The sequence below is a fragment of the Lolium rigidum genome, chromosome 4 (genome assembly GCF_022539505.1).
Source record: "Lolium rigidum isolate FL_2022 chromosome 4, APGP_CSIRO_Lrig_0.1, whole genome shotgun sequence".
In the NCBI taxonomy this organism is placed as follows: Eukaryota; Viridiplantae; Streptophyta; class Magnoliopsida; order Poales; family Poaceae; genus Lolium; species Lolium rigidum.
The window spans coordinates 67,230,043-67,257,476 of NC_061511.1; the positions used below are offsets into that span (position 1 = coordinate 67,230,043).

Below are 27,434 nucleotides of genomic sequence, written 5' to 3' on the forward strand. Positions count from 1 at the left end.
CTGGTGTGATCAATCCAACTAGCTAGGCAGGGTCAAGGTACCGGTCAAGAAAAAATAAACTTGAACCAGCGATGATGACGATTTGTGTTGGCTCGGGAAACCAACGGTTGGACTCGGTTCAATTGACATGCACGGTTCCAGCATATCAATTCAGCTGCCTCTGCGCCGGACGTTAATTGATCCACCTGTCTCGAGGTTGCTAGCTTGTTAATTTGGCCAAAGTAATCCTGCTATCTCAAGGAAGCTAACACGCTGACTAGGTAGGTAATCCTGCAATCTTTAGAAAATTACACTAGTAGTTCAGCTACTTAAACAGTTCGCAAATCCAAGATGACATTTGCTCTTTTTCAGACATTTAGATCACAACAAGAATATATATTCTTCAAAACTATACTAAGTGCACATAGCACACAATCATACGACACTAAATCTCAACAAGATGTCTAATCAAACAGATATACCAAGATACCCAACAGCAAACATCAACAAAAGCTGGGATTATTACATACACCACAATCATTTTCCGACTTGAAACCTCAGCTGCTCATCCGATGCAACCATATATACCGCACAGTTGACTAAGGCGACAGAAATAAAGCTAGCGCTGTTGCATAGAGATGGCCTGACAAACAAGGCGCTAAATGATGACTTGTCTCCTTCTAGCCCCGGGTCTTCCACTTTCCATCCAAGGCACATCAGGCTGCAGGTCCCAGCTGCTACTCCGTCATCTGGCCCCCTGTTATCCTGGAACTAGAACAAAACATGACACGACACGAACAAACAGATTAGCGGCAGAGGTTCAACTTAACAACCCACATGACACGACGAAACGAGGCAGCAGCATATGTGCATCTAACCAACAGGCTTTCCAGTTTGTCTCCTCGAAATGACACCTATGTGGAACTACCACGGTTTTCTAGCTATCAGGAAATATATATTAACGGATCAAGATTCTTCTCTACTGACTATAATGCAGAGTAGAAGCACAAACAAGAGATACATATCATTTATGCATGTGCATGATTACAACTGCTCAAGATTGATTTGTCACGAGGTTAAAAAGTAGGCCTTTCATGTGTGATTACAATCCACACATGACAAAATTATCAGGATGGACATGACATTGCTTTAGAAACAATAGCAATCCATCAACCAGTTGCTACTAGAAACATAATAAAACTTGCACTATCAGGATGGACATGACATTGCTTTAGAGACATGTTCATGTAAAAAAATTAACCACTAGCCAGCAACTCACACATCATATATACCTAGTGTATAGACTCAACCTGAGCAAGTCAATATTTAACAAAAGCTGGGAATTACATCCATGACTACTAAATCCTACTAAAGCCAGTAGCTCCACTAATAAGCCAATATAGTGTCATTGACCACAACAAAATAGTATTAGGCATTACCATGAATGAGCCTTTGATCAAAGTGTGAACCAGGAGCTCGCCGGAGATGTTGTAGCCGAGGCCGAGTTACACAGCCACCGCATCATACAACTGTCCTAGCAACTACAAAGATGCTATCGGATGCAGCAATCTTGGACCAAAGGTTCCCTCAAGGAAGATGCTATCGGATGCAGCAATCTTGGACCAAAGGTCACCACACAGATCTGAGCATGTAACTCCTGTTCATCCATGATTGCATCAAATGGAACAAACAACATTAGTCAGACAAATTTAGACGACGAAAGTAGCAAAGTTAGGTTGATCAAATCAAATTTCATGCCACACTACAATGCATATTGGAAGTGCTCAAACCAAGAGAAAGCGAGTGCATTCCGAAAAGCCAAAGGGGGAAATAAATTTAAGAGGCAATTGTGTGAGTACTGGAACTGCTCAGGTGCTTGGAAAAAACAGGGGGGTGAATTCTAGCCGAATCCAGTATCTAAACTCTTGCTCAGAATAAAACGCCCTCAACAATAACAATGTTTTGCTTCAGTGAGTTAGTGATTCTGGTTGTGGTGATAAAACCGAACAGCTAATTGTGTTGATTCTGCAATTACCAGGAAAAAAGATGTTGATACAGACCCCAACTAGGTATTCCAGCTCCTATAGAAAAGCTAAACCATACCGAGCGACACACATTGAACAATCATGCATGGCAAAATGTACTAGACCAAACAGAGATTATTCATTTGAACAAAATTGCAATAGTAGTACATCAATGCTCCTATCCCCGGTGACTACTTTAAAAAAAGTGCTCCTGTCCAAAAATTTAATAGTTAAGCAACATCACATGGTCACTATTGAGTATTCATTTGATATTATGCATGATGCAGCAAGACAAACAGCAACTCCTATATCTAACTTTGCCAATGTGGATCATTGTACCCTGTAGTAGTTTGCACTTTTTCTTTACATGATAGCCACCTTAAAGCTTTCCCAAAAGAAGAAGGGCAAACAAGACAATTGAGATTTTTAATATTTATCACTTACAAATAGATGATGAAGTGTCTTCTAAAGCTAACTAGCCAAACTAAAAACATATGATTAATTAAAGAAGCAAGATGTTCTTCCAGCATTCATTCATTTATTTTCCTTCTTCAAAATGCATTCTCAATGTTGTTGTTATTTTATGGGAACCTCCGGTGACATGTAACATCATGAAAGTAGAGAGTAATATAAGTACAACTACCAAATTTTATAAGACTAGTGAGCAAAACTGTGTAGCAAATTTCTTCTCTGGGATTATGACATAGGAGTCTTGCAAGTAATAAGCAAATTCCATGACCCCAATCTTCAAACATGAGAGAAAATAAGAAAGGAAATACCTGGCTACCTGGATTGCTTTGTAACACAAAGTTAGCGCTTACAAAACTTACCCAAGTAACACGAAGGCTCCTTATTCATTTCAAACAAAAATTCCATGGTTGTTTAATTGAAAGGAAATGAACTATTAATATTCCAGGAACGTAGAAATAGCTGCGGAAAATTCTGTCATAAGGAAAAATAAATTCTTTCCACACAGATAGAAGGTAAAGCACACAATTTATAATAGAAAAATACCAACACTTCTTTGATGAATATGCATAAGATGATTTTAAGTGCTAAACACGCTCACAAATAAAAATATATTTTACGATTGAAAATAGATGACCAAGAGAGACAACTTTCTTGGGAGTTGGGACAAAAGGCTTTCCTTTTATTGTCCACGACGGACAATTAGTCCGAGCCATGTTTTCATCCATATATAGAACAATAACCGAGAAGGGGTACATGGAGTTCTTTTCAAATCCATAAGAACGACAAAGAAACTAAAAAAATATAGCATATCAAGTATAGAATAGTCGGAAAGATTGTGTTGTTGAGAACATACCCATATGCATAACAATGTCATGGAAGGCCTAAGTAAATTTGTTTGTCTGGAAGGAGGTTCTTTTGTGTTAAGAACTTGAAAAATTGAGCCCACTTGGGATTTGCTCTCAAGAGTAGCACGCTGAAGCGCATCCTGAACCTGAGAATCAGGGTAGCGCGAGCACATAATCAGGCATCAGGCTTAGAGTGAATTTTATTACGTGACTAGTTGTGAAAACTGGACTCCAACCCTCACCAGCTAAGCATTTCTTTGTCACTTCAACACTCAACATGTTTAAAGTGTGGTAAATTGATTTTTTCCTTCTAGAAGATTTGAGTGCTAATTAACAATTTATGATGGAAAATGAAAAGAATATAAGTCCACCACACACCGCTAAAATAACAACCAAACTACATGCAACATATTTAGCTTTAAGAAATATAGCTAATCAAATGTAGGAACAAGCAATAGAAGCTCACCACATGGTTCCGAGTGCTCAAACTTCATTGCAAATAGATTAAGTATAGTGTAATGCCATGCCAATTGTTGCCTTCAACTCCTTTATATTTACAGATGCCTGCATGGTACCCAAGTACTTCAGTACATGATATATCTTTCCTGTCCAATACAACTGATCTGTCAGGATCGAAATAGGCAAGATGATCATACTTTTATGAGGGATATAGGGAGCAATGCAAGTATATAATTAATTATGCCATACAAATCATTGTTGAATACCAGAACGCAGAAAAACCTCAGCTTTTCAATGAACTCGAGTGATTCGAAGAGCACTACATATTCCAGTGTTAGTAACAATGCATTGTTAAAAATGCCAGAACAAAAAAAGTTCTATTTTTTAGTGAATTCAAGTAATTCCAAATAGCAGTACAACAACAATAACATCTATAGAAATATAAAAATTATCCGACCACCTGCCAAGAGTATTAATGTGCACTAAAGATGCATATGCAAATTCATGAGTGCGGGGATCTAGACGTGCATGATCTTATACGTGGGATACAGGGAGGGATGAAAATTTATGAATGAATCACCAAATTTAAAATATGTGCACCAACAAGTATACATGACCAGTTTCGAATAATATGGACAAAAGGAATTGAATACAAAAAAGAAAGATCACTGCCAGGCATGTACGCATGAAGTATGCATAGTATCAAATCAATGAGAAAAAAGGGGACCAAATTACTTCTTGCTCAGTTGCTAGCTAGTAACTACCTAGGCAAGGCTTGATCAAGACCAAAGTGGAAACTAATTGCGTTCATAACAAATAGTACGGAACTAGACCAACGACACAAAATCAGTCAATCACAGTGGCTTGCCATAAGTACTAGCATAAGAACCTCTAACAACTAGGCTATATGCAAATACAGCCACGCTGAGACGAAAAAAAAGGCCATTTTAAAAGTTTCCCATGCTTGGTATTCTTGAAGCCAAAATAGTTACCAAGTTTCACCTGAGGAGAGACACAAGTTAAATTCCAAACAGAAAAGGGCAGCAATAAGATGTTTAAACAAAACTTGGGATAAAAATCAATATGATGAATAGCTGAATTACAATCTTGGAAGGAAAAATAATTTGTGAAGAATGAAAACTTGTCATAGTAGTTGCAATACCTACAAATTGGTACATGTAGTGCTAATGCTGCCTATAACTGTAGTGCTACTAGTATTCAGCAATTCAAAACACAAAATAATGGCAAAGGAAATTAAATTGTAACCAATAAAAGAAAAGGGCAGCCGTTCTATTTGAATGAATGAATAGGTCACACAACGTAAACTCTGAAACATCGGCACCAACAATTTTACATGACAATTTTCCAATAAATTGGACAAAAGGAATTGAATAGAAATAAGTCACAGCAAGGCATCTACGCATCAAGTATGCATGATATTAAATCAACGAAAAACAGAAGAGCTAATTATTGTTTGCTCGGTTGCCGGCAAGTAATGGCAACATACCAACCTAAAGTGAATATTTCAAGCATGGAGAATTTTCAATGAAAGCAAGACGACAGGCTTTGAGGTTTCTAGATGCTACAAAATGCACGTTAGCAGGCTCCCCGACCTGCTCTGTACCCAGATGATCCGTGGATGGGCGGATGCCGATCTCAACCTGCTACACCTCCTAGCGCTGCTGCTGCTGCAAGATGTGCTCGATAAGGCCACCGCTCCCATCTATTAACAATTAATTGCAGGCAAAAAAATTGTGTTAGTATGCAGCTAAAGGCATGAAACTAGGATGATAATTAGCTGATACCCCCTATGTAAAATGAGAGCGCAAGTAATAAACATAAATGGGTATGTGTCGTGAAACCACTGCCTATATATGCAATGCTATTTGCATGACAACACTCACCTGGAAGGATGTTGCCGCTGCAGTTGATCGTGTTCTGGTCGTTGGGGTTGTGCACGAACAACATGGTGTGGTGGCGCTTTGGTAGCGACGCGCAAGCCTGAGACACATATGAATATGATCAGAAGGGAATGTGTAAAATCCTGAAACAATTGGAGGGCACTGTTTGTTTGTTACCTTTCGGATGGCGTCGAGCTCGGTAAGTAGAACTTGGTAGACCTGGCCTTCACTGACACCATCCCTGTGAAAGGCAGACACCTTTAGTCCCAATGCTCAACAGCTCAAATATATGTTCACAAATTTTCAAAAGAAGCTTCTGCTAAGGAAAAAAGAAAAACAAGTGAGAGTGCTAGAGCATGCTCAAGTATATCGTGAGATATTTTCTAATCAAACTTCGGTCTAGACACCATAGGGAAAACAAGCAAGCCAACATTACCAACAAGTTGTGTATATGGGATTCCCATTTTTCATCTTAGACAAATCTTATGTTCCCATCATAAAAGAAAACTCAAACAATGTCACCTTAACTCAGTAAAAACATGATTAACTAGTCAATTCCATTATAGCTGTCCACAATTCAAGTGATTGGCCAGCTTAGTGCTGGTATTTTTGCTTACAAAACAACATGAGTGTAAGTTTCTGCCATGAAGCATACATATATAACTTTTCTCTAGTTGATCTTTTGAAGGATATGAGAAAAACCTCCCTTCCAATGCATGCGACCGAATGTTTAATGTGCACTAAAGATGCATATGCAAATAAATGAGTGCAAGGATCCAGACGTGCATGATGATCTTACCTATACATGGGATACACGGAGAAATGAAAATTTATGAATGAACCGCAAAATTTAAAACATGTGCACCAACAAGTATACATGACTAGTTTCCAATAATTTGGACAAAAGGAATTGAATACAAAAAAAGAAAGAAATCACCGCCGCACATGTATGCATGAAGTATGCATGATATCAAATCGATGAGAAAAAGGGGACCTAATTATTTCTTGCTCGGTTGCTAGCTAGTACTAACTCCCTAGGCAAGGCTTGATCAAGACCAAAGTAAGAACTAATTGCGTTCATAACAAATAGTACCAAACAAGAACAACAGCACAAAATCATTCAATCTAGTGGCTTGCCATAAGTACTAGCATAAGAACCTCTAACAACTAGGCCTAGATGCAAATACAGCCACAGTATCACAGAGCTCATAGAGGGGAAAAATTGTAACCCAAAATCTTACCTAAAGCGCGGAGACGAAAAAGAGGCCATTTGATAAGTTTCCCATGCCTGGTATTCTTGAAGCCAAATAGTTACCAAGTTTCACCTGAAGAAAGACGCAAGTTAAATTCCAACCAGAAAAGAAAACAATAAAATGTTTAAACAAAACTTGGGATAAAAATCAATATGGTGACTACCAGAATTACTGTCTTGGAAAGGCAAAGTAATTTGAGAAGAAGAAAAACTTGTCATAGTAGTTGCAATACCTTCAAATTTGTACATGTTGTGTTACTGCTGACTATAACTGCAGTGCTACTAATATTCAGCAATTCAAAAGATAGAATAATGTCAAAGGAAATAAAATTGAAACCACTAATAAAAGAAAAGGGCAGTCCATCTATTTGAATGAACGAATAGGTCACACAACATAAACATCAAATATGTCAAATAAGTCACAGCAACTCAGCAAGGCATGTATGCATCAAATATGCATGATATTGTATCAACGAAAGACAGATGAGCTAACTATTGCTTGCTCGGTTGCCAGCAAGTAATGGCAGCCTACCAACCTGAAGTGAATATTTCAAGCATGGAGAATTTTCAATGAAAGCAATGCGACCTTGAGCTTTCCAGCTGCTACAAAATGCACGTTGGTAGGCTCCCCAAACCTGCTCTGTACCCAGATGATCCGTGGGTAGGCGGATGTCGATCTCGACCTGCTGCAGCTCCTATCGCTGCTGCTGCAGGTTGTGTTCCATAAGGCCACCGCTCCCATCTATTAACAATTAGCTGCAAGAAAAAAGCCTTTTCTGTTAGTATGCAGCTCAAGGCATGAAATTAGGATGATAATAGCTGATACCCTCTTAGTAAAATGAGAGCACTAGTATGGTTATATGCCATGAAACCGCTGCCTATATATGCAATGCTATTGGCATGACAACACTCACATGGAAGGATGTTCCCGCGTGGTCGACTTTGTTCTGATCGTTGTGGTTGTGCACAAACAGCCTGGTGTGGTGGCGCTTCGGTACCACGATGAACGTGACCTGAGGCTGGTAGTTCGCCTCCAGTGACGCGCATGCCTGAGACACGTATGAATAGGATCAGAAGGGAGTATGTAAAATCCTAAAAAAATTGGGGGGAATTGTTTGTTTGTTACCTTTCGGATGGCGTCGAGCTCATGCAGTAGAACTTGGTAGAACTAGCCTTCACTGACACCATCCCTGTGAAAGGCAGACACCTTTAGTCCCAATGCTAAACAGCTCAAGTACAGTATGTTGTGTATATATTCACAAATTTTCAAAAGAAGCTTCCGTTAAGGAAAAAAGGAAAAAAGGAAAAAAGGAAAAAAACAAGACTGAGAGTCCTAGAGCATGCTCAAGTATACTGTGAGATATTTTCGAATCAAACTTCAGTCTAGGCACCATAGAGAAAACAAGCAAGCCACATAACATTACCAACAAGTTCTGTGCACGGGATTCCCATTTGTCATCTTAGACATATATTATGTTCTCATCATAAAAGAAAACTCAAACAATGTCACCTTGACTTGGTAAAAAAAGCAACACTAACTAGTCAATTCCATTATAGATGTCCACGATTTCAAGTGATTGGCCAGCTTAGTGCTGGTATTTTTGCTTACAAAACAACATGAGTGTAAGTTTCTGCCATGAAGCATAGATATATAACTTTTCTCTAGTTGGTCTTTTGAAGGATATGAGAAAAACCTCCCTTCCAATGCATGCGACCGAATGTTTACATGACTTGTGCCAGAAAGTAGGACAGAAAAGGGGAGACTTGAGGAAATGAGGGATACTTGGTCACCTTAGGCGACAAAAAGTAGGATCATGGGTGACATTGCACAGATACTCCATCAAATTTTGCCAGTGAGCTTGAGCAGGGACCATGCCGGCATACTTAGTCACCTCACGTGAATTCTGGGAGGCCACAACCTGCATGGAAAATGGTTGCAGATCAATGTTTTTTCGCAAACACGTAGTGTGGAGTGGTATCGACAAGAACAATCACTAAACATGGAGCACGAACGAGATTTTTCAACTTACTGCAGCAATGGAAGGGCTACTGTCTTCACCAGGGTGGGGATGGGTAACATCGGTGCCAAATATGATCATCGGCATGTCGGTGACCAAAGGGATGCACCTCGACACCGCATCAGCCAGTAAAGTGTTCCTTCCACAACCTATGAAAGGAAAACAGAAGGTCATGTTAAACTCGACAACTGAAGAAATGCACAACAACAAGATGACTAACCTTGGCATTGATCTTTAGAGCAAGGTTTGCCAGGATCTGCTTGTTCATCTTAAACAGTTGCTTGGTCAGATAAACTGAGATATCAGCCCGAGGTCGATCTCGCAGACGCGCTTCAGGTCAGCCAATACATACATGCACCATATCCATGAGCATTCAGCTTGAACCTCAAAGCTAATAGTGATAAATTGATGCGGTTGAAAGTTTACATACCATAGAGTGATCCACTGTCATCAGGAAATATTCCAATGAGCAGTTTGAGCTCCTTGTAGTGCGGTCCGAGTACGGTCACCACATCGTGGAACCTAGCTTTCAGAGCTCGCTCCACCTGATCCGGACACACGTATATAGCCAGAAGAATAGGCTCCAGAGCAAAGTCCTACAATTGATAGTAATGTTGTTACTGTTGTAAACAACAAGTACAAGGAAAGAAAATGTCATGTACAATGGGCAAAAGGAATTTCAGGGAAACTTGCCATTCCTGAGACCTGCCACATGCGAGCGAGTTCACGACAGAATCCCAACACTGTCTTGTACATCCAGCTCCTGACTTTACCACCATTGACCATTTCTACATAAGGAAAAATAAAAATGAACATTAAGCCTATAGCTACAGTAAACAGAGTGCATATACTTGAGATACAGTAAACAGAGGCCAAGACTTGCATTATTAAAATCTGTTCCGCGTAGTATTATTACTTTGTTCATCATGTTCCACTGGCCAACACTAGGCAGGTAATCCTTCTCTCTACCGGCCGTGTTGTACTTAAGCTGCACATTTTCAGAAACAAAAGGAGAAGGCAGTAAAGATGTTGCATCCACTTATGTAGTGTTCTTAAGCATAATATTTTTTCATAAAACAGGATTACTAGCAAAGAAGGGACAATAAGACAAGATAAAAAAAAAAACTTCAATAGACATTGTCTCAACATGATTGAGGTACTTCAACTTACCCAAAGAGCAGGTAAAACCCATGCCTCAAGCTATGCACGCCGCTCACTGATGTTGATGCCAAACTCTTTTGTGTAAGGATCATCGTGATAAGACTTGTGATTCACCATCTGCAGACACACAAATTAAATTGTGTTTTGCATAAGCATCTCAACTTGCTCTCTTGTAACTCCAACAATATTGTAATAAGAATAAACGCTATATATACTTGAAGTAGGTCACGCTACCGATCATGTGGGTGCTGGCATGTCCTCTCTAAAAGAGCTCTTATCTGACTCCAGGTCAGTCTCTTGGAGTATCTTTGTCCCTTCCACTATTTTGCAGACCTCCATGGGGGAAAATTAGACGCTTTTGATTGCGGACTTCCAGAGATAAGAGGTAGGTATGCTGGATAGCAAAGCCATATGTCTTCCACGGAAGTATTGGACAACAGACTTCATTGTGCCCCCTTGATCGACAGGAAAACTGTTGCAAAAGAAGATCATTTTTTAGGAGAATAAGAATATTGTACCATATATAGGATTTAAAATCTACAAGAATGAAAAATAAAATGGGAATTACAGTAGTGCATGAATGAGTTTACAGAAGAGTTGTTTGATGAAAATTGTTCAAGCATGAAGAAACTTTATGACATAATCTAGAGGCCATAACCGTGATCAAACACTCCTGAAATATGATCAAATCCTAAGATTTGGGAGGCAGAGTTCTGGACATAAAAATTCCAAAGTTTTGTCAACATACAAGTAAGTCTAGTACTCCTACATCATTAAAAACTATAAGATGTAGACAACAAAATCTAAAGTTTGGAATCTGAACAACAATATTGCAATCCTACATCACATATATGTAGGACACCTCCTGAACCAAGAGCCGGCGGCACGCGGCATGCATCCGATTGCAAAACACCGTAGCGGTCTTGCAAGATCGGTTATTTCCACAACCGTGCAGCTAGCGTCGTGCAAGATGTGTTTGTCCTGCAGCACTACACAAGACTGTGAAGGCGAGGGACGAGAGAGGGCTCACCATTCGTGTGGGCGAGCACCCTGCAGGCAGGGGATGAACGGGGCGGGTCAGAGGGGGGGGGCGTGCTGCTGGGGCGGAGTGTCCTCACAGAGGAGCAGGGGAGGATGCGATGCGAGGAGAGAGCCACCGACGGCAGCGACTTGACGTCTTGGTGGGCTTCCTCGACCACGGACGCACGCGTGCGAACGCCGGCAGGCGAGCTCGACGGAGCGGCGCGCGTCGTGCTAGCGACGCACGCGCGCTCCGGCGAGCAAAGCCGCCGTGGTTCGACGACCGCGCGAGGCCGGGCCCTGTCGTCGTCGCCGCCGGTGGATGCGGCGCTGGCGAGGAAATGAACCGGTAGGAGGGGCGGCGGCGGGTGGGGATGCTGGCGGAGCGGCGGATGAGACTGAGAGCGAGGGCGTTGGGTTGGATACTTACTTGGATGAGAGCGTTGGTTGCGTTGCGTGATTTCCTTTTCCTTTTTTCTTTTCTTTTTCCTTGCGTTTGCGTGTGGTCGGTGATTGGATGGATACGGGTATCGAGGAGGCTGTTTCGCGAGGCACTGCATTCAATTTTCGCAAAGCTTTGTTAATGCCTTGTTTTTTCTTTTTGAAATAATAACCACACACTCCGTATTTTATTAGACAATTCTTTTACAGAGGTCATATAATGTGTGCCAACTGCCAACCAACTTTGCACAAGGAACCCACACGAACTAAAATTACAATTTCATCTTTGAGAAACATGTGTCTCGCCAAAATATCGTCCATCGTCCTCCGTCGCCACCATGGTAGCGTCGAAAAAAGAGGCGAATAGTTGCCATACCTAGATCTAGGAGAGAACCATCGCATTCAAATATGCTTTTCGAGCCGATGAACCGGACCCGAGACTTTGTGGCACGTCGGTCGGAGATCTTCCCGCGGTCGCCAAACCCCAACGACGTCATCTTCACCTAACATAGTCGAAGAAGAGAAACGCCGCCGCATGCCGTCATCCGCGTGCCCAACTGCAAGACGCTACACACAACTGCAGTAGTCGACGCGACTGTCACCCGCGACCGCGAGAGTGTCGAACGCCAACCACCGAACGCAAATCTCACCAGATCTGGAGGGTGGATTCTTTAGTACGAGTTCGTGCATGCATGTTTTGGTTTTCGCAAGCTAGCTTGATAAAAAAAAATTGTTTGCCTTTCTTCGTCTTACCTATTGATGCATGAGCACACATAGCCAGCTTTTTTTTTCACTCCAAATCGTGTTAAGCAGACTGCTAGCGACAAAAAAAAAAAGAGACTAACTTCTTACAAAAGGGAAAAAAAGTAATAGGAACATCTGATAAAACCAAAAGGATATCAACTTTGAGGCCAATGAGACAACTCTTATAAACAGCTGGCATCTGGGTATCTCATGTTTGTATAACCTATTATAAAAAAAAAGTAAAGTCACATGATATAATCACTTTTGAGGAAAAGCTATTTGGGTAGAAGTCGTGAGGTCCAAAGATGAAATCGTACAAGGAAAGGTCGGAAACCCTTCCAACTTTGCACGACGTCCTAATATGGGTATAAAAGGGTGGTTTAAATACAAAAATGTCAAATGACAGAACTTTCCAATGGACGTTACAATGAAATGTTCAATGTCCTGATGGCTATACGTACATACTAGGGTCTAGTTTATACCATAAGAGCATCACTAGTACTACCCCTAAACCTTCAAATCTTCAAAACATTTTAAGGGTTGAGAATTGGCATTTTGTCACTTTTGAGGGGTGAAAAACAGGGACAAAGACTAGAAGCTTCAAACTTTTAAGGATTCGAGGGTTCTAGTCTTTGCCGCAACCCTCAAACCGTGTCTTGGAGAAGCCCCATGAACGATGTCGTCGTTGTGGGCATTACATCGAGCACCTCGTGCACGACGGGTGGAGGGTCGGCGATTGTGGGCGCTGGCGCGGCCTTTTTCCGCGAGGTGGTCGTCTTGACGGCGGGCTTGGCGCCTGCAGGCTTCTTCGGCCAAAGCGTCGCCGTCTTCCGACAGGCCTTGGTGGTGGGCGGCGGGGCGGCAGGCGGGGCGTCCGGGGCGACGGGCGGGGGCGGTGGCGGGCTGCGGCTGGACGACGTGCTGCCCAGCACGCCGCCATTTCGTGCCGTGGGTGGCGGTGACCACCGCGGCCACCTCCGCACCGCTCGGGAGGGATGGGTGCTCCACCGCGGTCGCGGGAGCGGGGATTGGGGGTGGGGCCGCGAGGGAGGCGGCGACGGAGGAGGCGGGCGGGAGGGTGGAGGTCGGGGGCGGCTCCATGGCGCGCGGCGGCCGGCATGCTTGGAGGCGGCGGCGAGGGAGGAGGCGGGGCTGAATTTTCCCTCCCGCGGGCGCTTGTGGAGGAGTAGGGGTTGAAGGGGTTGGGCCTCTCCAACCCTCAAATGTACAGGTTGGGAGGGGGAGTAGGGGTTGGGCCCTTAAATTTTTTTTAGGGTTCGAGGGTTAAGAAATTCTAGTCTACGTGTTTTTTTGGTCGCAAACAGTAAACATATGGTTATTTTCGAGGATTTAGGGTACTACTAGTGATGCTCTAAACCAGTAGACCATAGATTACCACACTAGCTGTTTCACATGGAGGTGGTTTTTTTTGTGTTCACATGCCCAATTTTATGACTAAGAAAGAGGAAAGTCACACAAATTTTCATGTGAAAGGGTGTATCCGTTTCAAGGGTCGTACAACAGCGACACGTGAAATCATGCCTAAAACCGCCAGAAACCATATATTTTAAATGTGGAGTCCTAATATCGGTATGTAAAGATCGATGGTGGTAAGGAGGAAAATTCAATCTACAACTTTTGAACTGCTATGCCCTTCACAATTAGGACCATCATGCGGCAAGCTAATTCTATGGCGGTAAACTCCCACTTCGAAGCAACCGAACAAAGTTTTAACAACTTGGCATACTTTTGATCAATTTTTCCATATCCTTATCTCTACTACTTATAAAGGCACGAAGTACCGTAGGAAAATATAATCTCAGCCGTCCACATACATCCATCCAACAGTCTACATCTATCCGTTCTCCCCACCAAAACTCACGCGCCCGTCCAGATGAAAGAAGGAAAAGAAAACTGTCTCCCAGGATCTAGATCGGAATCGCCCCATCATTTTCGAGCGATCTCCTGCCCTGCCGCCTCCTCTCCACGCAGCAGCGCATATGGTCCTCGACGCTACCTCCCCGCGCGGCGCCGCCGTTCCAGGCCAAGGCATGCACCTAACACGCGCCCCTGCCACCTCCCGCTCCTCAAGATGCACCGGGGTACTTCACCTCGCGCCATCACCATTCGCTAATGGAGGCCACTGCCGCGTCCGGAGTAGGATACCCAATAATTATCATGTCTATGCAGCGAGCAGCTCACACTGAGATGCCTAATGATTTGGTTACTTTTGATTAAAGCAACACGTTTACCGTAACTGAACATCTGAACCAATGTCACCTTGTTCTGAATTCTGATGCTTGCTCTGGTAGAATCATATTTATCCTGGAGATTGCTCTTGCTGACTAATTTATTGGATATTCTTTTATTGTTAGGCCTTATTACTGAAAAGTCAGTATTAATACTTCTCATCTTGTATTTCGAAGTATTGGGAACCCTTGTTGACCTCAGTCACTTATGTGATATGTGCACATAACATCATCCTTTCACCGCACTAGCAGTCTTGATCACAGAAGTTCCTGGTTTGCGGAATTGTTCTACTGGTTGAAATTCTTATATGACTGATTGTTAGCATATTTAGGTCTAGCCTGAATAGTTAGTTGGGTTGGAGTCTCTGCTGTAGTGTTTATAATCACATTACAACAGTCCCATATACATATGTCTTGTTATTTGCTGCCATTTGTTGTGTAGCTATGTTTACGTGAGGCAAAAATACAGTCTGCAATATGATTAACATTTTTTTGTTAGATTGTTTAACATTTTTCTTTTACATGCAGTGACTGATATACATGGGTACCGTTTGAGGTCTCTGGACACATTTGACCTGCATAATGTGCTTCTTGTGTGCACTAAACCTGAAAAGTAGTCTTCTGTGTCTAGCTATCTTTCTGCCATTCACTTATGGCCTTGATCATTCTCTCCCTGAATAAGCAAACATGAGAATAGTTTTTTATGGAGATGTACATGTAAACTTTTTTCGTGAAACTTGACGAACACACATATATTATGGAGATGTACATGTAATTTTTTTTGTTAAAATCTTTTAACACTTGGAAATATATTTTTATGGTACAGGGATCATACGCACCCGGAAGCTGAATTGAGTTTCTGGCTTTTTCTCAGGTACTGAACTCAGACTCTGAGTGCCCCCATTTGTTTCACTTCCACATTGGTCACCTTTTTTCTATCGGGCATTTGTCACCTATTTAGTTCTTCCATAACATTATTTGCTTGAGTATTGCATTATGCACTCACTACAGTTATGCCAGTTAACCTATTCCAAAATGTAGGAGGTGTAAACATGACACATTTCTAGATCAAATTAGGTCACATTTGGGAGGTATAAAGAGAGAAAGAAAGAAATGAATATTGGGGAAGTAAAAAGATCACTATTCCTTGTGGATTTTTTTCCTAGCTTCCAAATATAACGGGATTTGAACTAGAAACCTCCCATATTTGTAGAGCATTACCTCATGTAGAGATGATATTTTTTTAAAGAATTTTCTAAAACTTCTACACACATTCTTTATACGGAGTTGTTGCTGTAATCTTGGATTCCACTGCATATATTATTTGAATAAATGAACAATACATTCTTGATTCTTCTCATAAAATGCAAATCTATCTGTTCTATTTCATTTATGTTTGTGTCTGCGTGTCAGTTCTGTTCCATGACACTGCAGGTCTGCTGTGATAAACTTCATATACTTATTCAAATTAAACTTTACAGCCAGCTTTAATAACTCAGTTGTTTAGATCACCCTTTATAAGATGGTTAGTGCCTGCGAGAATTGTGTGTGAGAGAGAGCAACCCATACATGATTAGTATGTACAAAGCTCCAAGTGCAGGTTTAACTGAATACAAAGTTTGATACTTTATATGTAACTCACGAGCATATATTTTTATTTGATTTACAGTGGTCAAACCTGCATTTTTGTGTTGCGGCAACTATGTACTACGATGCCAACGTGGTTAATTTTCCTGTTTGATACTAATTGTATCTTGTCATGCTTCTTTTGAACTAACTTCTGAAGTTAATTTCGAACTATAAATCGCAGCTGGAAAATCAGGTTGTTCCTCTTGGAGTCCGCCTAACAAAAACATTATTCACCACGATCTTTGTGCTCCGGAGAACTACTTTACTGGGCTTAAATCTAAGGTAGTAATTTCATAACTATTCATTACTATGTTTTGCAGCTCTGCCCAATTTATGAACTATATGCTACCTTTGCTCATTTTTGCAATTCCAAATAATGTATAATATACTACTTTCTAAACTTATCAGCTGTGTGTGCTCAATTGGCCTTATGATGACCGTCAACCAGCGTCTGACGCGGGGTGGAGGTGGCGCTGGCTGTCTGTCTACGAGGCGGCGACACTAGGTATGAAGAAAAAGCACTTGGTCGATCTTTTCTTGAAGATTGCTGCTTTTAAGGTCTATTCAGTTACATCATTAATGCAATATGTGCTATTGACTAAACTATTTTCTTTCCCAAAAATACAATCTTTTTTGCAGCCATGTATTGTTGTTTTGGGATATATGTTGTGGTTGAGGATATAAGTTGTTTTCTTGGGATTAGTCATTTGACTACTTAATTGCCGTCCATTATTCATGGTTTTTGGTTATAAATTTATTTCCTAAGATACAGATTACACTTGGCGTGCGTTGCACGTGCAGGCTTACTAGTTTTAACTTAAAAGAGAGAGAAGTTACATAAAATCACCACAAATAGGTGAAAAGGTTAGTGTGCTTCCTTGTCGTGGTCCCTAGAACAGGGGAACAAACCATTAATTTGTTGGTTCCATCATCATTAATTAATTAATGGGCGGGTTAATTAGTAATTGGATGTAGTAGTAGTAGAATCTATGGATCCATGCATGTGGAGTTGAAGCGCACGCGGTCGCATCTTCCACCACATGATGCAAACAAATACGTTGGGTACGTACAGAGAAGAAGACCGCATGACGTCCAGCTAATCGATCCGTCCGTGCTGCAGCCTGGGCATCACTTTCCCAACGAACGACCCTCCAGGAAACGAGGAGAGAGACATGATCCTGTTTAATTCGCGCTGCCATTAATTAAATTAAGCTGACCAAGTTGGGCGCTCGGTCACGCTACCATGCGCATGCGCGCGGGATGGAGGGACCACACACGGAACGGAAGGTCGTGGGTTGTGAGTGAGGAGGTCGTGGTTGTGGACGCCGGCGGGTTCGAGTTCGACCTCGTCGGGATCCATGGTCGCGCGCGGACGTGGCTGAGCTCGGTCGGAGGCGGCGGGGTTGGGTTGGGCGGTGAGCGGACGGAGGTTTTGGGCTGTGACGTACTGCTCCAGCTCCAGGCGCGCGTGGAAAGACGACCGGGACGCGTGTGCAGCAAGGCGCAGACACGTGTCGAGCTCGCTCCATTTCATGCATGCAGTTGCAGCCAGGAAATCTGTTTCGTGGGCTGGGCCGGGAAGCCAAAAGCTTGTTGGGCCTCTACCAGAGAGAGTGGAGGGATTATTTCCTGTGCGGAAGCTCAAAAAAAAAAAAATTTCCTGTGCGGGAGTCGCGAATGGGAAGTAGTGCGTCGTCGAGCAATAGTCCCACACCGCTAGCTGAGCTGGAGCACCAGCTTAAAAGGAGCCGTGTCGGCGGCGACTGCGGACAGCCGAGCGCTGTCGCGGGCGCCTGTAAGAGCAGGTCTAACAGACCCCGTAAAAGGGGCAAACCCGTATAATAACTGCCAGAATACGGGTTTGAGCTCTACCCGGCCGTCTAGCAGAACCCGTAAAAACGGCCCCCGGTTCGATTTTTGCTGTTTTCGATTACGGGGCGGGTCTTCGCCCCTTACTTGTACGGGGTGGGAGAGCAAATACGGGGCCAACCCCCGCTCGTGGCGGGCTGAAATTTCGGAAAATCTAACCGTTTCGCGATTTGCCTCGCGGAGTCCGGCTAAATTCCGGCGAACTGCGGCGAGGGCGAGGCTGGGCGAGCATCGCCGGGGCCAGCGCGAGCACGGCCGGGAGCGGGCGGGTCCGGCCGGAGCGAGGGCGGGCGAGGGCGGCCGAGGCGGCGCGCCATGGCCGGGCGGAGCGAGGGCGGCGCGGTCGGGAGGCGAGGCGAGCGAGGCGGCCGAGCGGCCAGGCGAGGCGAGGCGAGCGGCGGCCGGGCGGGCGGCCATGGCCGGAGCGGAGCGGGGCGAGGCGAGGCGAGCGGCCATGGCCGGAGCGGAGCGAGGCGAGCGAGCGAGCGAGCGGCGAGGCCGGAGCGAGCGAGGAGAGAGCGGCCGAGCGGCGCGGCCGGGCCGGAGCGGAGCGAGGAGAAGGCGGCCGGAGGCGGGCGGCCATGGCCGGGGCGGGGGAGCACGGTGGCAGACTAGGAGTTGGCTAGAGGAAGAAGATGAGGGGAGTTTTTTTTTCGATTCGGCATATTTTGGGAATATTCCATTTTACAGGGTGAGTTTACAGGTTCTGCTAGATTGGACGCGTTTTTAGCCGATGAAAAACGAATACAGGGCCCTCTACTCGCGTTTTAAGGGGCGAAAAAATACGGGGCCTGTTAGACATGCTCTAACTCCTGCTTCACGGAGGGCGGACCAGTTTGTGATCTGGATTTTGGGCTTGAGCCCCTGCATGATGACCCGACCCCATAACCTCGCGGCCGTCGCCTCCCTCCGCATGGAGAAGGTGGTGTTGCTCTGTTTGCTTGTGGTCAAAAAGCCCAGGCAAAATATATATACTCGCCCAAGCAAATATATACTCTACTATCTACTATTTATCAGCTGAAAAATCCCGCGAGGTTGTTGGGTCTACACTAAAGTGGTGTTTGGTGGTGTAGGGGCTCGCTCATCAACCAGGTTACAAACTCTTTTTCTCTAAAGCCTGGATTTTTTTTTAATACGTGACACAGATTATGTTTTCTCTATCACATTTATAGCACAAACCTTGTTTTTTTTAATATAATACGTACTCCTTCTGATCATGTTTAATTGATGAAGAGTTTATGCGTGTGTAGTTGTTTTCCTCTGCCTAGCTCACATCAATTTTATACAATCGGAGAAATTAGAAAATATGATTTTTTTAATATAATACGTAGAAAATATAACTTTTTTTTTTTTTACTTTCAGAGTTTGGTTTTACACCCGCGCATGTCATGGAATCATTGGCTAATCTCCACTGCTAGCTCCTGACAAGATTAAATTTGCCGCCTATCTTTTTTCGTCATCGTCATTACTACACCCTTTAGTTGGAAAATACCCACGTATAGCTAGGACAGCATCAAAATTTAGAGCATCTCCAGCCGCGTTCCCAAAGCGCGCCGGATTGAGCGTTTGGGGGACGTGTTTTGTTCGTGGCGCCTTTGGGGGACGTCGCTCTCCAGTCGCGTCCCCCAAACGCGTCCCCCAAACGCCACCCCCAATCAAGAATTCAAATTTTGCATTCAAAAGAGATCGTTCCCGCCGAATCGTCGCGATCAGAGTAGGGGCGATCAAAGTACTAGGCGCGCGATCATATTACAGACCATAGTGCATGCTAAATTAGAAGAAGGGGTTGGTCGACGGCGACGTATCCCGAGTCGACGCGGGCCCGTCGATCACGATGACCTCGTCGCGGTGCATGCCAGTGCTGTGCATGCTCCGTGCTGCTCCGCCGCCATCGCGTAGGCCGACGATGGTGTAGCGATCGAAGACGCGTCGGCCCGGCTCTTGCGCCGCGGTTGCTCGCCGCAGCCGCTTCCTGGGCCGCAGCGTCGGCCGCCGCCATTTTGGCTTCGATGTCGTCGAGGATCTGGCCTTTGAAGAAGTTGTGCGCCGCCCGCGTCCGGGGAGACATTCCCTCTGTCGACGTTCTTAGCAGGGACATGTCGTCCCTGCGTTTCTTGAGCTCCAACTTCTCCTCTTGCCTCTTGAGCAGCTCCGTCCACCTTTCGTCGGTCTTTTTGTCGCGGGAGAGAAAGGTCGAGGAGACGTCCGCGAGGCATTTCGTGATCGACGCTGCGTCTTCTCACACGACGCGGCGTCGGCCAAGGCGGCCTTGGCAGCCTTGTTGCCGATGGGACGCCACTGCCGACGTTGCCAGCGACGCGTCCAGGTCAATGCCGTCCTTCCCCTTGGACAGCGACAGGCGCGTCAACCGCCATTTCTCGTTCCCTTTGAGCTTGGTATAGCAATGCATCAGCGCGAACGACTTATGCCCATCCGAGTTCCTCGCGTAAACCTCCATGGCCCTATCAAACTAGCCATGGGAAGCGGAATCATTTCATCGAACACAATGTAGGCGCTACACATTATGGAAGAAAGAGTCGTACCATTTGGGAGAGGTCGGCGCCGCTCTTGGCTCTGTTCAGTAAGTCCTAATGGTATCCATGGAAGGAGTTCACCGACGCCTGGATGATGGCCCATCGCGTCGACATTGCCTTTTGGTTCCTCTTCATTGTCACTTTGTTGTAGTCGCTCTTGATGAGCTTGCGCTCATCGAACTCGGCCTTGATTCTCGCCCAATACTTCCCGTATTTTTGGTTAGCGCCGATGATGGAGTCATGGCTCACCATCGCCCACGACTCGCACAGACAAAGATCCTCCAACACCGTCCACTTGGGGCCTCGTGTGCCCGACGCCTTCTTCTTCTTTTTCTTCTTCACGCCGTCCGCGTCGACCTCCACGAGATCATCGTCACCGGCACCCTCCTCGTCTTCTTCCTCGCCGCCCTCTTCGTCCTCGTCGTCGTCCTCCACCCCCTCCTCTTCATCGTCCTCCTCGTCCTCACCCCCGCCCTCTTCCTCAGCACCCTCAGCACCGGCGCCGTCGAATTCGAGCGGCCCCCTGCGGCCAGTGAAAGGGTCGCCGTCCGCACCGGGTCCTGGCTCGCGCTGCTCGTAGGTCGGGGAGTAGAGGTTGTTGGGGTTGAAGCCGCCATGCGGCAGCGCATCCTGGTAGTGCGGCGACAAGTTAGGCGTCACGCACCCGGGAGTGCCGAAGGGGCCATCGTTGTAGAAGGCGGATGACGACGGAGAGAAGACTCCCGGAATGTACACCGGCACGTTCGTACTATATGGGCTCGCGTTGGTGGCGGCGAGACACCCGGCCATTATGTGCTGGTGCTGGCGCGCCGCCAGAGCCTTCTTCTCCTGCTCCGCCGCCCTCCGTCCTTTCCGCTCCCCCGTCGACATCTTCCGGCGCAGACAGCTTTGGTTGCAAACGAAGAGACAACAAGATTCACACGCGGCCTCTCTTCTCTTTTCTCTCTTTTGCTTAAAAGCTTATGACACTCTTTTGTATATGGTGGCACTTGCACTCTTTTGTATCTATGGTGGCACTTTGTACACTTTTGTATGTATGATGGCACTTGCACTCTTTTGGTGCTTTGGCGGCTTTTTCTCGCCCTATGTTAGCGTTAGCTTGCTTTTGCTATCTTGCCACACGAGTTTTGCTTAGAAGCTTGACTCCACACTACACACACACCTCACAATCGGGGCCACGTGCAATGTCTCGCAACACTCAATAAGCAATGCTCGATAGGATAGATCGCAAAAGAAGAGGGGTTACAAGGTGGGGTGCAAGTTATACCTAGATGTTAGGCGGTGTCGGAACACACAACTTGCGATGAAGGTGGTGATGTCAAGAGTACGGTTGCAAGTCCGGGGTGCCTCGGATGTCGTCGCTTGCTTCGGAGCTGCGTGTTAGTTTCACAAACAAGGCACTCAAACCGGAACAAGCAAACACAAGTTAGCGGAAGAAAACGGTCAAAGTAGCTTGGCGGCGGTGGTGGTGGTAAGCCGGTGTTGGGTGGTGTCGACGCCCTTGCGGTTGCGGCGGAGGTTATGGAGCCGCGGTGATGTTTCCCGGTGGTTTGGGGAGGGTGGCGGTGCTTGCCGGCGGCGGAGAGGGTGGCGGTGGTTGGCGGAGGTGGCGTCCGGTTTCCGCCCGGTTGACCAGGCCCTGGACCGGCCTGCCCGGTCTACAGCCCGGTTGACCGGGTTCTGGCCCGGTTGGCGCCCGGTTGGCGCCCGGTTGGCGCCCGGTCAGGCGCCCGGTCTGGCGCCCGGTTGACCGGCCCTGGTGCCAGGCTGTCCGGTCACTGGCCCGGTTGGAGCCCGGTCGACCGGATTTCGCGGGGCACAGATTTTCTCTCTCCTGTTCTTGAGCGAAATCAAGCCAAATCGACCAAAACGAAGGGGAATTGATGGAATTGGGGGCTAAAAGTTGGGGAGATAGTAGATCAAGCACTCCAACACCAAATCCATGGACCAAAACCACTCAAAACGCAACCAAATCACAGATCGGTCAAGAGGCAATTTAGGACTTTTTTTTTGGGGATTTTTTGGAAAATTTTCTAGGGACGAAATTGGGTGGGTGGAGGGTCAAATCCGCGGAAACCAAAGGCTGCTGATACCATATGATGAGGTCTAAGACCCCGTGTGTGGCCCGATCTTGCGGTTGACCCGAAATCCAAGGAGGGAGAGAGGGAGAGCGCGAGGAACACGATGAACACGAAGAACACAAAGAACTCACGCACGCACACCAACCCGATACAATCGATACTTACCCCCGTGGCTCGATGGACCACGCCAATAGAATCAACCCGGGAGAGACGCGCGGTAGAATCCCGGAGTGAGAGATCGGTGAGGGAGATGAATCTAGGAGTGGGAGAGAGAGTGGGTAGCACTAGAATCTCACACTCACAAATCCAATCATCCAACAAGGGTAGCCTTGATACAAAGGGGATGAAACCCTAGGGAGACAAAGCTCAAATCCATGTCTAAGCCTAAATCTTGTCTAAAGAGGTAAGGGGGGTGCCTTGGGTCTATATATAGGCATACAAGGCCAGCAAGGGCGAACAGGTACGCGAATGGATAAGTTAAGGCAGTTTGGTGGGTCATTCCCGTCGAGATCCGGTTTGGGGTCCGGTCGGCCGGGCCTGTGACCGGGCTGTCGGTCAAGGGTACGGTCGACCGGTCGGAAACCGGGAAACTGCGAGGTTTCCGGTCTTCGCCCGGTACGAGGGAGCTGCGCCCGGTTGGGCGCCCGGTTGACCGGACCTGGGACCGGACGACCCGGTTGTGGGTCCGGTCTGACCGGGTCCTGGACCGGCCAGGCTGGGCCTCTTCCTCCCGCCTCTTCTTCCTCTTCCTTCTTCTCTTCTTCCTTGCACCATGGGAGTTCCTTCTCTCTTGGTGACGAGGGATCACCTCGGCAATGCCTACGTATTGTAGACTAGGGTTTCGGGAGAGAGCGACGATGGAGATTCCGGGGACGAGATTAGGCACACGACGTACCCAGCTTCGGGTCCCCTCGGTGGAGGATCCCTACGTGCTTGCTAGCAATCCGAGTATATGATCATAGATGTGTTTACGGGGTGCCGCCGTAGGCGGAGCTATGTTGTCTATCTCTATGTCTATCCGTTGTCCTCTTTATTTCGGGTGCCACTGGCTAGCTTTATATATGCAACCAGCCTAGGGTTTTACAAGAGTCCTAGTCGACTACTTCTTCGGGTTGCCTTGTTGGGCCTTCTCCATATTTGGTCTTCTCCATATTGGGCCGAGCCAGGTATACTAATAATGGTTACCCGAAGGGTATGCCCATGTCAGTAGCCCCCGAGTTTATAGGGAAGTCAAAGACTTGCGTAGAAACTCCAAGCATAACCATCTCCGAAGTCTAAGAAAATACAAGGCGAGGTCCATGTCATAGATCATGTGTAGCGTAGATGATGTCGACGATTCTTGAAATTATCGGGTGCGCGGCAGCGCTCCCGATGGGAGTAGCCCCCGAGTCTATGGGCAAGTGCTTGCACTTGGGCATAGACTCAAGTTGTACTACTCGATGAAGAATTTGACTGTACTTCTGGGCGCAGCCCCTCTTTTTATCGACTCCTGTTAGAGGACTTAATGAAATCCACCACTCCCGATGGGAGTAGGCTCCACTCGAGTCGTAGAATCGAGTTGAGTCTATAAACCTTGATTGTCATAGATGCTGTCGAAGTTATTTTTCTATCGGGTGCGCGACCAGCGCTCCCGATGGGAGTAGCCCCCGAGGCTACAGCCAAGTGTTTGCACTTGGGTGTAGGCTCAACTTGCTTGTAATTTACTCCACAATTTTTCCTCTTTCTTATCGGGAGGGTGAACAATACTCTCGATAAGAGTAGCCCCCGAGCCTATGAGAAGGTGTTTGCACCTAGGCATAGGCTCGAGTTGTACTACTCGATAAAGAACTTGGCGCAACCCCTCTTTTTATCGACTCCAGGCCGTTGCTATTTTTATTTGACATCCATATCTATATTGTACAGGGATAATGGTAATTGGGGCTAGTTCATCCGACGGATCGGGTACTAGTTAAGCTGCTCTAGTGGCAATCCGCAAAAACCTACTTCAAGATCACGTCCCTGGACATGATCTCGGGATACTTGGTGCAAACTTCGACGGAGTGCCGCTTAAGGTCTTACCATTCCGTCGAGTCCCGGTCAAATTTATCGAGTACCTAACGCGTCCGTTAGGATTTTTCTTCGTATACTGTTGATACGGATAAAAGTAACGAGAGCGCGATCTTCGGCGATGCCACGCCCGGCGAACGGATCTGGGGTCTTACCTTCGCAAATTTGCGGCATTCGAGAAATTGATCGCAACTTTGGCGTTACGAGAATATATTGTCGAGTGCCTTGTTCGGCTGATGCAATGACCCATTTTGCGGGTTCTTCTATATTTTTCTCTCGGGCTTGATGAGACAGCCGAATATATTGGTTCTTCTATATTGTCGTCAGGCACATCGCCGATGCTCTTGCTCAGAACAAATGACGAGTCAATGGACCCGAAGATTTGTCCATCCTATTTTTTTTCTCCCTTTTTTTTCTACTCCTCTTTTTTTTTTTTTTTTTTTTTTTTTTTTTAGTTTCTCCTTGACGATAATTTCGTCGAGTTCCTCCCTCAGAAAAATTTCTTCGGGTCCTCCTTGAGGACAATTCTTCGGCATCTCCTTGAGTATAATTCTTCGGCACCTCCTTGAGGATAATTCTTCGGCACCTCATTGAGTATATATCTTCGGCACCTCCTTGAGTATATATCTTTGGGTCCTCCTTGAGTATATATCTTCGGCACCTCCTTGAGTATATATCTTCGGCACCTCCTTGAGTAAAATTTCATTGGGTTCTCTTTTGAAGAAAAATTTCGTCGGGTGCTCTCAAGATTTCGTCGGGTTCCTCCCTGTCGTCGGGTGCTCTTTTGATTTCGTCGACCTGAGATGTAAAGTGAAGAAGCATGGCGCAGCCCCCGAGTGTCGGGTGCGGCGAAAGTAAATGATAATCAACTTTATGTGAAATAAAGGAGCACTTAGCTTATTGGGCACGACGGAATCGATGCGCGATGAGGTCTTTGAGTGCAGCGAAAAAGTCGAGCCGAAGTAGAAACCACCGAATTAACGAAAGTGGATACCACCAAATTATTGATGAAGAAATAGCCGAGCCCCCGAGCATTGCTGGGGTGATGTCATGATTATTGCTTAGACGCCGTGTCACAGTTGTTACTCGAGGCGAAGTCGTTGTCGAGCCCCCGAGTGTTTAACCATGATGTCGAAAGAAGTTGACGGAATCGCGGCGCCATATAAGGTGACGCCATTTAGGATGAAGCCATTGTCAATAATATAATATGAATCCATGAAGATGAATCCAAGATGAAGTATTTGAGATGAATCCATATTGAAGATGACGCCATTAAATATAGAGCATATATTGAAGAGGAATCCGCCGATATCATAGAGGATGAATCCATTGAGCCGAAGAAAATATTTCCAGTAATAACCATCAAAGATGAATCCATTGACATCATAGAAGATGAATCCATTGATCCGAAGAAAATAATTCCAGTAATAATTATAGAAGATGAATCCAAGATGACCATATAAGATGAATCCATTGACCCGAAGAAAATAAACCCAGTAATATTCATAAATCCACTGACCCCGGAACTGCGTCGGGTATTATTGTATTAGAGAAAACCAATTATAACCTTATAAGATGAATCCAACGAAGACAAAATCCAATAAGCCGAAGAAGATGAATCCACTGAGCTGAAGAAGATAATTTCACTAAGCCGGGGAAGATATATCCAGAGCCGGAGAAAAGAAATTCACCAAGTAACCAAGTATATTTGTGGTAAAGAAGTAATGGCGCAGCCCCCAGTGTTTGGATGAATTTGTTGTAATAATGCAATGGCGCAACCCCCGAGTATTCAGGTGTGGCGAAAGTAAATAATAATTAACACTCGGGAAAGGAACACTTAGCTTTTTGATCAGGTGTGACGGAGTCAACGTGGAAGTAGGTTGTCCGACAGACGCAGTCGAAGAAGTAGACGCAACCAAGGCAGCGGAGCCGTACGCCATTTAGCCGAAATTATTCGACAAGGTGGAAGTAGTCGGCATGGAGGAGAGAATCGTCGAGTTCGCGGCGGGCGAGCCCCGGGCGAGGCGAGTGCGCTATGTCGAGTCCGCGAAAGGCGAATAGTTCGAGCTGGCGTTCTTTTTGTCGGATGTACGCAGTGCCACAACGAAGCCCAAGTTTGGATCGTATAATCGGGCTCTCGTCGGAAATACCAGTATAGTTTGTGTACGCACCGAGATAGCCTGAGGAATATGTAGCGTCTTTGAAACTTTCTCAGATTGATGCTTCGTTTCTCCCGACATAAGCGCTGCAATTGTCTATCACCCGAAACTCTTTTTTTTTTTTTTTTTTTTTTTTTTTTGCTGATTCATATGGCCGATCGAGTCGAGGCATCTTCAAGGATCCAACAATTTAGATTGTTTTGACGTTGGCTCCTTTAGTCACCCAATCAAGGCACCAAAAATATTGATGATGAGCTCCGTGATGAATCAGTGCAACTTGCCGTGATGCGACTGATCCTTAACTGATACTAGCAGTACTACTTCTATCTGCCATGATTACATAAAAAGTACCCCGTGAACGAATCATAAAAGCTAATAATACGTATGCACGTGCAAGGGTAGTAAAACTCAGCTTTGCCTCTTTTGGAAGAAACAAAACTATGCGATGAAATCTTGGATTGCTGAAACTTATCTGGTTGTACACGCGCAGCGACAGGGACGGAGTTAGCGTAGAATCCTTGGCTGCCATCACGCGGATGCGATCTAGCCGCC

At 45.6% G+C, this 27,434-nt stretch overlaps 2 protein-coding genes and 1 long non-coding RNA gene across 5 annotated transcripts; all 3 read right to left on the minus strand.

Annotated features, from left to right (window-relative positions):
* Positions 1–367: 367 nt before the first annotated feature.
* On the minus strand, positions 368–3,463 carry LOC124649461. Its single transcript, XR_006986648.1, has 3 exons — positions 3,328–3,463; positions 1,419–1,636; positions 368–750 (listed from the first exon to the last, which is right to left on the minus strand). It is a non-coding gene; the product is annotated as an uncharacterized LOC124649461 (long non-coding RNA).
* Positions 3,464–3,801: 338 nt separating this feature from the next.
* LOC124649462 (protein argonaute 1D-like) lies at positions 3,802–9,039 on the minus strand. 3 transcript variants are annotated; one of them, XR_006986650.1, is made up of 10 exons: positions 8,962–9,039; positions 8,723–8,850; positions 8,058–8,121; positions 7,846–7,980; positions 7,518–7,687; positions 6,921–7,004; positions 5,857–5,920; positions 5,683–5,779; positions 5,392–5,501; positions 3,802–3,883 (listed from the first exon to the last, which is right to left on the minus strand). XR_006986650.1 is itself a non-coding variant. In XM_047189089.1 (5 exons), the coding sequence occupies exons 1-4, from the start codon at positions 6,947–6,949 to the stop codon at positions 5,452–5,454; spliced, it is 240 nt and encodes a 79-aa protein (XP_047045045.1). In that variant the 5' UTR covers positions 6,950–7,447; the 3' UTR covers positions 3,802–3,883; positions 5,392–5,451. The 3 variants fall into 3 exon arrangements, 1 of the variants encoding a protein (XP_047045045.1); XR_006986649.1 differs by having other exon boundaries at positions 7,468–7,687; XM_047189089.1 differs by lacking the exons at positions 7,518–7,687; positions 7,846–7,980; positions 8,058–8,121; positions 8,723–8,850; positions 8,962–9,039 and having other exon boundaries at positions 6,921–7,447.
* An 8-nt stretch (positions 9,040–9,047) lies between these two features.
* LOC124647199 (protein argonaute 1D-like) lies at positions 9,048–10,448 on the minus strand (the record flags this gene model as incomplete). Its single annotated transcript, XM_047187171.1, has 7 exons — positions 10,345–10,448; positions 10,120–10,227; positions 9,866–9,937; positions 9,643–9,737; positions 9,380–9,545; positions 9,170–9,279; positions 9,048–9,098 (listed from the first exon to the last, which is right to left on the minus strand). Coding segments are annotated over exons 4-7 (420 nt in total), but the record flags the coding sequence as incomplete, so codon positions are not given.
* Between the last annotated feature and the right edge of the window lie 16,986 nt (positions 10,449–27,434).

Excerpts from the sequence above, each read along its gene's own strand:
- LOC124649462 (XM_047189089.1), bottom strand. The coding sequence starts at position 6,949 with ATGGCCTCTTTTTCGTCTCCGCGCTTTAG. Across the intron at positions 5,921-6,920 it reads TTTTCGTCTCCGCGCTTTAG|GGATGGTGTCAGTGAAGGCC; the intron begins GTAAGATTTTGG and ends TGCCTTTCACAG. Across the intron at positions 5,502-5,682 it reads CAGCGGCAACATCCTTCCAG|ATGGGAGCGGTGGCCTTATC; the intron begins GTGAGTGTTGTC and ends AATTGTTAATAG.